At 35.5% G+C, this 14503-nt stretch overlaps 1 protein-coding gene across 3 annotated transcripts; it reads right to left on the reverse strand.

The window, feature by feature from the left end:
- Nucleotides 1–2515: 2515 nt before the first annotated feature.
- Nucleotides 2516–12366, reverse strand: LOC135587705 (calmodulin-binding transcription activator 2-like). Of its 3 annotated transcripts, none has more exons than XM_065079398.1 (9): nucleotides 12024–12366; nucleotides 9658–9777; nucleotides 9017–9132; nucleotides 8406–8494; nucleotides 5548–5590; nucleotides 4056–4230; nucleotides 3821–3966; nucleotides 3424–3725; nucleotides 2516–2966 (listed from the first exon to the last, which is right to left on the reverse strand). In XM_065079398.1, exons 1-7 carry the CDS (start codon nucleotides 12061–12063, stop codon nucleotides 3872–3874), a joined length of 678 nt encoding a protein of 225 aa, XP_064935470.1. In that variant the 5' UTR covers nucleotides 12064–12366; the 3' UTR covers nucleotides 2516–2966; nucleotides 3424–3725; nucleotides 3821–3871. The 3 variants fall into 3 exon arrangements, with proteins under 3 accessions (XP_064935470.1, XP_064935469.1, XP_064935468.1); XM_065079397.1 differs by having other exon boundaries at nucleotides 2516–2902; nucleotides 3821–3987; XM_065079396.1 differs by having other exon boundaries at nucleotides 3821–3987.
- Nucleotides 12367–14503: the final 2137 nt, after the last annotated feature.

Consider the following 14503-nt stretch of genomic DNA (forward strand, 5'->3'; position numbering starts at 1 on the left):
GATATTTTAAAAAAGTTATGATGATGAGTTGAATCATGTGTGGTATGATGTACTTTTATGTTTTAAAGCATTACATAATTTTTTGAATTTAAAGTTTCATCAATATGGCATATTGATAGGGGAAGTTTAGTTTAAACTACATCATCAATTGGTTATCATCATCAAAAAAGGGGAAGATTGTTGAATCTTGAATTTTGATGATGAAATCAATTAATGAGTTTGTGATCTAATCTACATTTTGAATGATACAGGATTAGCTTCGATCAAGGAGAGACAAATTGATTGAAGTATGAGGAATCGGATGTTGTACTAGAGTTGAACATATCAGAAGAATGGTCGATATGCTGGCAAAAAGACTTTGTGCCATGAATTTGGGCATCAGGCTGAAAGAATTGAACTTTGCACTAAGGAGATCAGATATTGCAGGAAGTCAACATGCCGATTGGACAATACGTCGAAAGAGAGGACGATGTGCCGAAAGATCAAACGAAGCACTAGAAGAACCAATGATCCATGCTTTGTAATAATTTATCTAGATTAAATTAGTTTAGAGTTCTAATTGAGTTGGTTTGAATGTAATTAGGTTAACTCAATTAGGGGCTCATTGGGCCTAAGATGGGACTATTTTGGGCCAAGAGAAAGGCCCATTTAATGACCTAAAAGTTGGGTCAAGCGGTGGCACCACCGATCCAAGTGGTGGAATCGTAAACGGCTTAGTCTCCAAGACATAGTCTCCGAGACTATGTCTAGTGGTGGTACCGTCAGACTGGACGATGGTACCGCCCAGCACAGGCGGTGGTACCACTAGTACCCCGAATCTCATGGATTTAAATTTTAGCTCTAATTTTTTAAGTCATTTAGGGTCTATAAATATATCCCAATCTTTCCTGCTTAAGAAAGAAAGAAAGTAGAATAAAATTCTGTGATTTTAAAGTTATGAACCCTTGTAAAGTGTAGAGTCCCTCCTCCTAAAGTTTAGAGATAATATTCTAAAAGAGAGTGTGAGGGAAACTTTGCAAAAAAAGGGGTGTAAAAGTTCTCTCTTTGTTAAAAGGAGAAAAGAGTTGTAAGAGGGTAGTTGGTCTTCACCCATTGAAGAACAACTGTTAGTGGATGTCGGTGACCTCAACGGAGGAGGAATCAGGAGTGGACGTAGGTCATGATGACCAAACCACTATAAATCTGGTGTGCTTTTTTCTTTTGATATTTACATTTATTGTTTACTGATTTTATTGCTCATTAGATTCTACGAACGTTTTCAAGTTAAGCATCTTTTTTTGATACAGGGTTTATCGAACAAGGTTTTTCTAAACCGATGTTTTTATGAAAATACTAATTCACCCCTCCTCTTAGTGTCGATTTGGTCCTAACACTAGTGTCCCCACATGAGCAACTATGAGACCAGCCACTTCCATCATATGGATAGGTATACAGTATACCAACTTATTTGGTTATCTCAATGTCCCTATCAAGTAACCTATGACCAAGATTATTTAGAGTCAGTGTATAAAAGTGAATCGATCTCATTATTGTGATCTCATCATGATCTGATTCTCATTACATAGATCCATGGATATCACAATATATGCAATATGTAATATAAAGTAAAAAATATATTAAATATATAATAAGCAAAAAAGATGACATATCTATCATACGTGTTACCACTCACGTAATTGGCTTATAGGGCACCTATGGCTAGCAGGTGGTACGAGCCAACCACCACGGGCAGTGGCCCTCTTACAATTAAGTCGACTTGTGCTCCCCTTTGGTCGGCTCCTAAGGGCAACAACCTTCCGACTCAACCTTGACTAGTAGGCAACGCCTCTTTTGTTATTCTTTGCTTACAACGTGTCATAGGGGGTCATATGGGTCGATCATCCATATGAATGCACCATAGAATGACGTATCGATCAGTTCCCGTCAATCGTGATCCCCCTCCATCGACTTCCCAAGTATAAAAACTAATCCTTGATGCCTGAACAAGGACCGGACCCCCACACTCTAAACCCCTTGGCTTTCATTACTCTATAGAGAATTAACTTTACCATCAAAGGGGTCAAGTTAAGAAATCCCCTGACATTGACCTCTTGTGCAAGGTCCCTGATGAAGTCAAGGCATACTTCAACACACCCCCAAAATCCCAAGCAGGCCAAGTCCCACCTCAATCTGACTCGAAAGCAACCTTGGACTCTCAACCAACACCTCGAGATCGTTTCAACTGGACCTTCCCAACTCCCACCTCACCTAATTGGCACGAGAGTTATCAGGACAACCTTGTGCCTTCGGGATGAAATCAAGTCATGCCGCTGATTCATAGTCAACGACATCAACGCAACAATAGAAGACAAGTTTTGTTATTTTATAAAATAAAATAAAATCATTTTCTCTCAAATGGACAAATAAGAGAAGTGTGACATAGCTGGAGTTTGTAAGTATATATATAATGGTGCATTAAAAGAATGATTGCAGGGGCATGCTTTGGCAAACAAGCACATCGTTTGACAAAAAGGCAAAAAAAAAGAAGCCTTGACACCAATTCGATCAGTTCACAAGTTAGAGCCCCAGACTTGAACCAGCTCACAGTAGCATTTTACCATCAATCATGATTCAATGCACAAAAGGGTTGGTTCGGCCTACCAATTTCACAAGCCAATTATTGGCTTGGCTTGGTCTACAGGGAAGCCTTATTGGCTTCCTGCGACTAAAACCCTCCCTATGTTTACAAATACAAATAATCACTTTCTGATATGCCAAGGTGATGCTGCAGCAGCGAAAGCAACCTCCTGCCGTTGATGAATCTGAACCAGGAGTGTATGTGCAATCCAAGCATCCACAGGTTGACCCATGTTTCCTTCGGTTTGTCCGTGCCCTCAGATCCATATTGTTTCAGGCTACCATCCTGAAAAAATTTGTAAGCATTAACCGCGGAGGCTAACCCATGATATTGAGGAAACCATAGAAATCTGCAAAGAGGAACATTTCTGAGTGAGATAAATCATTTCTTGGCTAAAGCTTACCCAACTAAAATTCAACTTTTCAAATCCTATGCAAAGAGAATTGCTTGATGATGAAATTTCCATATATATCAAGAAATTTGCAAGATTTCCATGTCAGATCTATCATTATGCAAGCAGTAGGAAAGATTAGCTTCCATGGAATAACTGCTGATTTCTTTCACAAGGAATGGCAATGGACAAATCACATTTAGTTCAGCATGTTAATTAATCAAGTCAAAACAACATACATTTAAATTATGACACATAGGAGTGCCAATAACACATTGTAGTTACCATACAGGTTAATCACCTAATTTCTTAAAATTAAATGACATAAAGTTGGGAAGCACATCCTCAATTATTCTGAGACCAAATAACTAGAAATGGAGTATAAGGAGGTAGCACAAATGAACATTGATAGTACCTGCCAAGCAATTGGTTCTTGGAAACTAGTTATGTTTGCCCCTGCACTGAGGTCATCATCATATCCTCAAGAACGAAGGATTCAAGTCTAGGATTGTCCGTAGTGGCAGCCTGTGCAAAGACAACTGAAGACTGGAAAGATGGTGTCCGGAAGCCCGCTGTACAATGTTCCAGAACCTGATCCCAAGATGTTAGATCAAACTGTATTTTGACCACTAAATCCAATGCCTAATTCATCTACAACAATAGTTGTATTATCTTGAGCACCCAAATTATCTTCTGTACCTTGTATTCCAAGAATACCTGGAAGACATTGGGCACCAAATATTTAAATCAGTAAACCATGAAAACATTTCAGTTCCAAGGCCAAATAGATTGATGCACAATGCATTTCTCACATGACTATTATGGAACTTTATCACAGGGGCTCAAGAGGCTAACACCCATCATTATTCAATCATCATGCTGCCACATCTCAATGAAAGAGTGGTATCTGGAACTTGTTTGATGAATATATGCTGCATCAAATTTCTCTTTATATATGCTGAAACACAAGTTGCATGATCTGAAAACGAATTAGTGAATAGTAATGTGTAATATGATGCATAATAGATTATATAATGAGAACTGCACCTGATTCAGCATCTTCATATTCTGAAATGTGTGCACTACTGGGGCTATCAGCACCCATGAGCTGTGAAGGTGGCTGACTCTGAGTTGTTGCAGAAAAAGAAGTGACAGGACTATCCATTTGGATAACTTGCACAACTTCTTCAACATCTCTAGCACGGCTGAGACTTGGTTTGTCCTGAAGCAAATTGCAGTTAAGCAAATGATGGTCAATTCCTATGACAATGTTACCATTGTGGGGATTCAACAGTGTCAAATCTAAAAGCAGGACTAATGCATCTGAGAACATTGAGGATTCTGTTTGTCACTTTGTTCTATGATGGCCCATTTCACCCTTCCAATGGGGCTCCATGAACAGGCTACACACTAAAAGATCCCGCTAGTAAAATTGTTGCTGTGAGCTGTTCAAGACCTCTGCAAGCTGATGGTCTGGCCATCGTTGAAGGGCTAAGCCTTGCAAAACATGAAGATACCCAGGTATCTGAGCGATATTTATAGAGATTTTGCACTTGGTCAGAGAGGTCAACATGATTAGCTTTAGACACCTGAATAGGGAGGAGAATGGGCCCATTCTGTTGCTTCTGTGGGCTGCTCCAACTCGTGCAAGTCATGGGGAGAGGATTTTGATCCTGCTACCTACCTCAATACTCTAGTTGCTTCTGCTTTTGTTAATCTCAATAGATAAATCATTTTTCTTTGAAGAAACAAGATAGTAAACCAGAAGTTTCAGGAATTGGTCAATTTGAATTGATGGCCCTCTTGGGTGTTTGGGTGTGAAAACTCACCTTCAGGATGTCAACATTGGTTCACATTCACGGATCTCTTCATATCCAAGTCTAATAGCAGATACGAATTCCAATAGACTCAAAAACATATACACAGTTATGGTCAGTTACAAAGGTAATTCTGGCTAGTCCTGGGCAATCATAGTCAAAGTTGGTGGAATTTACCCAATCTAGTCCATCTGAACAGGCCTGTTAGGATCGTTTGGACCAAAAACATACTGGTTCTGTTTATTGTTTGATAGAAAGCTAATGTTCCACGTATCCACAATCCAATTGTTTATTCACAGAAAATTGTTCAAGAAATGCATCATTTAATGAGAATGTCTTGCATGGTGTTCCTAAATTCTTGGGGCATGCTCATAACATTCCATCTGTTGCTCCACATCAAAATGATAAAAAAGTATTGGTCTTTAAACAAAATTACAGGGAGGAACAAAGACTGTCAAATATATATTATGGAAATGAAAATGAAGCAAAGTCATACAATCAATTCGATACAAGTCATTTTTATATAATAACATGAGATAAACAATAGGAAAATAACACTCAACATTTGTGACATTCATGATAGGGTAAGAACCACAGAAGTAGCATCATATATACTAACTGCCGCAGGGAACAAACAAGATAAATTAAGCTAACTCCATTATAGAATGCTAAAGATAAATGAGATCAAATACGATTACTCAAAGAGCAAACTGAATTGCAACCTTGACTTCACGATAATGTACAAGAACAATGTTCATGAGACCCCTGCAACAGTAGATAGATAAATGATTATAGTCAATGATCTAAAGGCACAATAATATTCAAAATATATATGATCATGTGAACCAATTAACTTGCAATTATGTACACATATATTGCATACAACATAAAAAACAATGATAGATAATCAAAGTTAAGAAGTAATGCTTCTTTTTTTACAATGGCGCTAATTGTGTACTTTTCAAATGAAACTAACTTCATCATTTAACAAATATAAAGTTTCAATGCTTATGTTGTTGCTTCTTTCTTTTGTAATCTTCTCTTAACCCATAAGACAATTAAACTATCATGAAAAAACTAATGGATAAGAAATGACTATATGCAGCAATAAGCTAAACCTCAAATACATGGAACATTACAACTTGTTGATGTTGTTGTACTAATAAAATAATAATTATGCCTAAATGCCAGGAATCTGATTTTCTCTCCACTAACCCTTGAGGGAACTAGACAGTTTGTTTTTTTTACTACAATATCAGCACCCAAGAAACAAGAGAAAAGTCAATTTCATTACAAAGTATGCAAAATATGATGGCTAATTCATCATAGATAGAAAAAGACATTCAATAGTTTCATGGAAACTTTACACATTCTCGATCCTAATTCTTGAGAAAACTTTGCTACATGCCCATGTCCATGGAGAAGATTTGTAATGGTCACATATCACACTTATCACTAAAGTTTCTCAGTTCACAGTATTGTACCAACATGCCATACGTTGCCTTGAATCATAATTAGCAAGACAACCTATATATGGCAATTTCAATTGTTCAAAGCATGGTACAAGATATAATAAAAGATAATATTATCAGTTTTGGTTTTGTCCCAGACCTTAAAATTGGTTTTCCGTTTGGGTGGTCCGGTCCAACCCAATAGAAAATTAAAAAAAGAAATTTAAAACAGTACACAAGCCCTCTTCTCAAGGGGAGCATGTAACCAACGCTGCTCCCATTCACTGCTGCCATCCGATGCAACTGCCGCTGCCTTTCGTCGCCGCCTACGTCTCTGATACACTTCATCTCCTCCGCCACCACTTCCTCTCCTTTTTCTTCCTTCACTGCCTCCTCTTCTTCCTACCTCTTCCTCTTTCTTTTTCCTCCTCTTCCTCCACTGTGCCTTCCTCTCTTCCTCCTCTGCCTCCACAACACCTTCCTCTTCTCCTTCTTCATCTTCATAACACTAGTACCTATCGGTGTATCATGTGTTGTACTGGTACATACTGGTCAGTACAAGTCTAATATGCAATACAGCATTCCTTGAATAACTAGATATTAACAGTTGGGATTTGTCCCAGTCCTGAAATTTTTGTTTTCAGCACTTGCAGTAATTTGACATTCTGAATGAGCTTCAGCATATCCAACCAAAAAATTTCAAGGAAGTAGACAAAGAAACTAATAATACAGTTAAAATTAGTTAAGTTATATGTTGTTTGAGGACAAGCTCTTAGTTCTAAAGAAGACTATATGTGGCATTTATTGGTTCAAAATTGGAAAATATAAATATATAGACATAGAAGTATAAAGTACAGATATAGATTTAGATATTTAAAATAATGCAAGCACAAAGTTGTGTTTCATACAAACGCTATAAACATGAAGTCACAATTTTGTTATGTAAATTATTCATGGTATTCCTAAGGAATCCAAATAGCCAAAACATTATAACTTGGTACGGAACCAGTGTATTAGTAAAAATATAGATAAGTTAAGAAGTGTTTCACTTTCATAAACATGATAATATATCACTAGTTTGGTTCAGATCAGGTGCTAAAAAAAATAAAACATGCCTCTCGCATGTTATAGAAGTTGTAAAATTAACATTTAGAAGAAAAACCTCAACGATAATAAGTTCTGAAGATACAAGTCTATGGAAGCACACAAAACTAGCAAAAATAACCAAAATTAATCAGTTTCAACTGAAACTGGCCGAGACAAACCAATACTTCAGCTTCAGGTGAAATTTCAAACCAAGGTTAAAAAAGGCTATAAAATAACTTATACACATTAAAAGAGAGAAAACGGGTGAAAAATCCGATTTGCTAATGTTGTCTTCTCTTCCTGCCTTGTTCTCTGTCTTTCACAAATCATCACTATGAATACATCATCATCACCAAACATATTTCCAGTTTTACAAATTATTTTTCTTTGGTCTAAATTTGTCACTAATTTCTGCTTTTTTTTTAACTTCAAAATCAACTGCTTCAATAGGGCATCAATTGCTAGCTTAATTTCCTTTCCCTAATCCTATTTTTATATTTCATGAGAACATTATATATTACAACAAATAAAATCCAGAATGGACATGTTTACCAATAAGCTTTCAATTTCTAATAATTACTTTAGCCGTCTTTCATACCACACTACTCCTAAACCTTTTTTAAGTTGTTACTTATATGGAAAACACATATCATCATATTTTTCAAATTCAATCTTGAGATGAATAAAAATATATGTGCAAACGAATTGGCTAAATAAAATGAACAAACAGTAACGACCAACTTAAGCAGAGTTCTGCAATTAGAATTTCAATTGTAAGCAGTGTCATATTTAAATAATTCAGAAATATATTTCTAAGGAGAAACTAAAGGCAAATTCATCATGGATCCAACACATCACTTGCCTTAAAACAAGAATATAACCTATGTATATATATAAAAACTAAAACTTAATTACAAAAATACTTTCAGTCAAGAGAACATGGGTATGACAAAACTCAACCAAAGGTCAAGAAATCACATTGCTAAAGGCCCACAAAATCCAAATTCTGACCAATAAATTTTCAAAAAAAATTTTAAACTCACCCTTCCAGCATCCAATAACTCCGTCTTTGAAAATTTTCATTCTCTTCACCATGGGCATAATAGCAATGAAGCATATCAACACTTCCAACCTGGAATCATAAAACTTCAATTTGGTTGGACTTTTAAATATTGACTTACTTTTTAAGTAACAGAATTTAAGAAGTTAAACAAAAATTGATTGACTTGGCAACTTGTAAGAGTAGTAATTTGCACTTAAAATTAAAACTTAACTAAAATAAAGTAAGTTTCAGAGAAACTTGCAAAGGAGCAAAGATCCTCTTAGTCCAAGGTTCATAAAACCAGATATACTTGTCCACTATTGGACAATAAATAAATTTTAAAAAAAAGATAAAGTTTTGAAAAACTTGTGAAAGGCCACATCACCCTTGAAAATTTTTGAATGGGATTCATTCCACCTAAATAGTAGAATTCACGCATATACATCCATTTAAGTATATAAAGAGCCTGCTTGTCTATGGAACAATATGTTACAGAAAATATAATTCTAAACATTCGACCTTTGCACATTTTTAGTTAAATCATAAAAAAAAATTGTATCAACCACTCTATCAAAACAGTATGGAAAAAGTCCAATTCCATGTTTCAAATACCTTTAGCCTCTCGTGAGCTTCTTTCACAGTCTTCCCATCTTTTTTCTTTCTCCAGTTATGGCCATCCTTCCTGAAGTACCGTAACACCTTGCGATCAAATAGAAAAATAGATCCGCCTGAAGCAAAAGCATCACAAAATTATTCAACAGAGAAACTGTAGTAAAACAGAGCAGTCAAAGCTTAACATTTGAGTTAATTAAAACAATAACATCCATCTTCAACATATCAGACTTGCCCCAGAAACCATCGATGAGTTATATCATGATTCATGAATAGACATAAAAATGATACGAGTACTTTGGAAGCAAGTTTATTTAACAAATGAATGCTTAATATAGAAGAATGCTTTAATAATAATTTTTGTACATTACTTGGGCATAGTCAGTTCCTTATTTTTCAAATCTATCTAGTTATACACAAACACACGCGCACACACATACATGTTATTCATTTTTACATAATAATCAGAACATGTTTGTGTTTGTGAGTATATTGAACAAGTTCAAGACATAATGATTTAGATAAACTAAAAAATTTAGTTAGGGTACTATTCAAAGCTACCACTAGGCATAAAGATTCATAAATAGAATTAACCAATTAGAAATAATTGAGACAGTGATAAAAGTTGCAGCATATCATACTCTGAGGTCTTCTTGGTGGCTCTGGAGCAATACGGAATTTCCTATAGTTTTGAAGTACTTCACAAATTTCAGCAGGGCGTAACCATCGATGTTGTGCTTCCACAAGTATCTGCTCAATATCTGTGTATTCATAATGAAATCATTTAATCAGAATAATAAAAAAGAAAAAAGAAAAATTAAAACAACTACAATTTTTGTGGTCACCAGAATGTAAAGCAGAAATTGAATATCAGGTTCCAGCCATGTACTGATCCTCTCTTCGATCAATATGATATGTCAATATTATATGATGATTGTTGTATACCACTGGACTATATTTCAGCATGTGTAAGGTATATTGCATACAAATAAGCAACCAGATTGGTTGCCAATATACCTCACTACATGAATTGCATGGCATGCCAATTTATTGAGCTAGAAATATTTAAGAGCACAACTCGAATTTGATGCCAACTCAAAAAAGCAGAGCTGTATAAACCTTTAAGACAGATGTCATACAAGTGGTACCAAGAATGACTAATTACACTGTAAAGAAAAAAATTAGGACCAAGCATAGAATACCTTCCGATAAGTACAGATGAGATATGGATAAGATACCAAGAAAGATATATTGTATTATAATATTTTGATCTTGAAAGGTTTCTAAAATGGTCATTTTAGCCATTCCATACCTCCAAATATGTGAAAACCATAGATCCAATTACTGTTTTGTATAGCAAATATAAGTGGCTATTCATTACCAATAACTACTGGCCACAGGAACAAATATGTTCATGATATAATGATAAATCTCAAAAATAAAAGCAACAACAGATTCAGAAACCAGGATAACTCAAAGGGCAGTCATCCAATGTAAACTAGTTTGGTTAACTAGTTTTTTAAATAAAATTTTGAGACTATAAACATTTTGTAACTATAGAGGAAGTAAGATTATGAGTCACACTATAAAAATTTGGGAAAGAGTGATTGAAAGTCGAATAACATCTGAAACAAATATCTCCATAAAACAATTTAGTTTTATGCCAAGAAGTCAATAGTTAAGATATTATTTATTAAAATAATGGAAAATTATCAAGATAAAAAGAAAGATTTGCATATGGCTTTTATTAAATTGAAGACCTATGGTGGGCTTTAGAAGAAAAAGTATATCCACTAACTAATTGATGTTATAAAAGATATTTATAATATTGTAGTCAACAGTGTTAGAACCTAATGAGTTTCTTAGTATAGTGCTACATCAAAAATCCATATTAAAACCTTATCTATTCACATTGATAATGGACGAACTTTATATATTAGACCTCCATGGTGCATTTACTGATAGTAATGTTTTGATTGATGGAAGTTTAAATGATACTAAATTTTCATCCGAATTATAAAGACATACCTAGAAACTAAAGGTTTTTAATATAAGTAGTAACAAGACTGAATATAAGATATAATTTTAGTAATCCTAAGAGTAGAATTGAGAATATAGTTCAATTGAATGAATAAGAAGTTTTATTAAGTAAAAGTTTTAAATGTCTTTGATTGATTATTTAACAAAATGAAGAGATTGATAGAGATTCAGAATTATTTTATTTATATGATGGTTAAAATGAAAAGGGGCATTAGAAGTTTTGTGTGATCACCAAGATCTTTTAGATTGGAAGAAAATTTCTATAAAATAGTTATTTTTAGGCAGTTGAGAATTAATATATACAAAAAATTTGTGTAGTTGTGATAAGAATGTTGAGGTCAAAATGTAGAATTATAAGAAAAATTAAAAAAATATATTTTCATTCATGAACAATTAGGTACAGCGGAAAACCATTTAAGTTGTTAAAACATCAGTAGATATTGTATTTAGAAGTGAAATGATTACTTTCTTAATCACTCAATTACTCTGTTTGCAAATGATCACTGATCACTCATGTTGCTGTTTTCATTCAAGCATGATCAAATGTTTCACTGATCATTCATCTACTCATTTTGGCAAGATCTAATTGTATACTGCCTATCTGATCAGTCTCAAAAGTTAAACACAAAAAAGTAGTAACCACCATATAATTCCATGATGGTTCTTGTGAGCTCTAAGAGGCCCAATACCAAGAAAGAGAAAATACAAAAAAGAAAGCAAATGATTCTTCTTTTTCAAAACTGTCTCATGAGCCTACATGTAAATTCATTATCATATTATTCACACCAACCTAATCCCATGATGTATAGAACAGAATATCATCAAAGCATATAAAGCGACCGTGTCTCACGAATTAGACATAAAGGACTAAGATAATTAACTACCTAAACACCGACACCAATAAACGGGCGGACAGATACATTCATCGAACACCCAAAAGAGGGGAAAGCAAGAACGGAAGCCTCACCTAACGGAGGGGTCAATCCACCCCGCCTGCCGCCCGCCATGCTTCACCCCCGAACAGAAAATTCACCGAACCCCAACTCGCCCCTCAAAACCCTAGACCGCCGATCGACAAGACTCTAGACCCGAACAAAAAGAACCCCTGGCAAAAGCAAGAAGGGATCCGCTCTAATTCACGAATCTACAAAGCAGGGAACGAATCCGAGAGCCCTTCTGGTGCGGGTTTGCGATGAGGTCTTCAAGGAATCGATCTAGAGATTTGCTTCCGTTAAGAGAAGAGATTAATTGAGAGAAGACAAACGCTCGAGAGAGAGTAAATATTGGAAGAGACGGCTGAAATATTGAAAGAGACGGCCATTGACGAAGGCCGATTCGCAAGAGGTGCATTTAGTTACGATGGTTGTGCTTTGTTTGACCGAATTACCCCTAGGATGTTGATGGTATCACGGATTGGAAAAACCCTCTCCCCACGCTCCGTCTTCTACCCTGTGGCGAACCTTCCTTACAATTAGGCGTACCGTAGCCCTCACAGTGGGTCTCATGATATCACCGATGGGTACACGCGGGATTAGTTTCTTGTGCTAACTTTCCCGGGGTAAGTTCGGGAATTGGCATCGCGGGCGCACGGTTCTCCCTCCGTAGATGTGTACGTATCAGTTTCCTACCTGTTTAACGAAACTCAGTGACTTACCTACGTTGCAGTTTGGCAAAGCGTTGGCTATGCGGTGGGCCCCATGCAGTGAGACTTTAATGCCACTATAGGACGAGTGGGTAGACAAGAGAGTAACAAGTGTGTGAGTGACAAAAAACTAATAGATGGGCTACGGTGCACGCGCACAGCGATCACTCCACCTGTCTAAATATGGGAGGTCGTGGCAGTTCCAACGAGATCGTTTTCCGTTAGGACGGTCAACGATGCCATGGGTGCTCTCAGCTACACCGACCGAGGCAGGATTCGCATTTTGAACATGATGAGTTGGATTCACACTTTTCCAAAAAAAAAAATCAATAAACTAATAAGAATTATCTCGTATCCAAAACATAATGAACTCGTGATCTACTATGATATACCATGAGAACATGATATGAGATAAGATTCGATATGCCAAATCAACATTATGATTGTGATCACCACCAAATTAATGGGCCAAGAATATATATAATTCCGTTAGAGGTTCCACCGAGTTTTCTTACGTTATGGTTTCACTCCGTCCTATATCCTCTTTAAATGATCTTATTAATACGAGTTGAGCGTCTTTACATGACTTTAATGTCATTGTCAAGCCCTTTCAGGTATCTAATTATGTCAGTGGATTATAGATAGTCATCGATATAGGTAGATGAGAGTTCATACTAAACTGTGGATGCAAACATTTCATAGCGACAGTTGTTATTTGACTCCATGAGAAATGTGATGATTGTATCAAACACTATACACCGACAAAAGACAACAAAGGCAATGCATGCATGAATATATGGATACGTCAATTCACGTCTATACATAATGTACACCACGAAATAAAGCCAGCTGCAAATTGACAAGATATAGTGTTTGATGTGTGGAAACAGTTTCTCCTCTTCATGTGGGGATGACATATGGAAAATACAGCTTATTCTGGTTCAGAAATCAGTATAATATCCTTTTAACAATAAGCTATTGCCAAAGAATGGAAAATAGTGCAAAATCTACTGTTAACGAGATTGCTCAGGCACCTCCTGAGGAATCTCACTGGTTTGCAGTTTCTTGATTAATTTCCAGGCAATATCTGGAGTCACTCTCAATATGTATCATAAACATACTAGTTTAGATGGAGCAGTATGGAGATGGTTGCAATTAAAAAGGGTTAACTGTACAAAGATTGAATCTAATATGAATTAGGAGCATAGGGTTTGATGCATTAAAAAAAGTTTGACTTCAAGAAATCTATACTGCAGAAAAAGTAAGATATATACTGAAAACTATGGCATGAAGTCAAAAAAGTGTTGAAATCGACAGGAATGTGATTTCTAAAGCCAAATATCATAGGAGAAAAAATAATCATAGTATAAGGAGTGCATCACGAAGGATTAGCAGGTTACATTATCATGAGATATAGATTGAGTCGGTGAAAAAAATCAAATGATAAAGATACAAAATGATAACATGGATTATAACAAAGACGTCGTTTCTATGTTCATGCGGAGGAGAAAAAGATCATAATAAGGACTTGAATCGTATATAGATAGGGGAGTCACAATTTGATGATGATTTCCCTCCAAGAAAATCTAAAACAAAAATTATCCAAATATAACAAAAATAGGAAGTAATAAAAAATTATAGAATTACCACTATTGACCAAAGGTGACCAACGTACCAATCTTACTTTCTTTTTTTCTCCAAAGCTATTGCAATGAGCATAGTGATCAATCTGTCACAAAATTATAAACGGAATTTTCGATGTAATGTTTATGTATATCTATGTTTTTTGGTTGTTTATACTTTAC

The sequence above is a fragment of the Musa acuminata genome, chromosome BXJ1-8 (assembly GCF_036884655.1).
Source record: "Musa acuminata AAA Group cultivar baxijiao chromosome BXJ1-8, Cavendish_Baxijiao_AAA, whole genome shotgun sequence".
Classification (NCBI taxonomy): Eukaryota; Viridiplantae; Streptophyta; class Magnoliopsida; order Zingiberales; family Musaceae; genus Musa; species Musa acuminata.

Coding starts and splice junctions, on each gene's coding strand:
- LOC135587705 (XM_065079397.1), bottom strand. CDS start 12,063: ATGGCGGGCGGCAGGCGGGGTGGATTGACCCCTCCGTTAG. Junction 9,778..12,023: donor TGGATTGACCCCTCCGTTAG/GTGAGGCTTCCG, acceptor ATGAATACACAG/ATATTGAGCAGATACTTGTG. Junction 8,495..9,016: donor AAGCTCACGAGAGGCTAAAG/GTATTTGAAACA, acceptor TTATGATTCCAG/GTTGGAAGTGTTGATATGCT.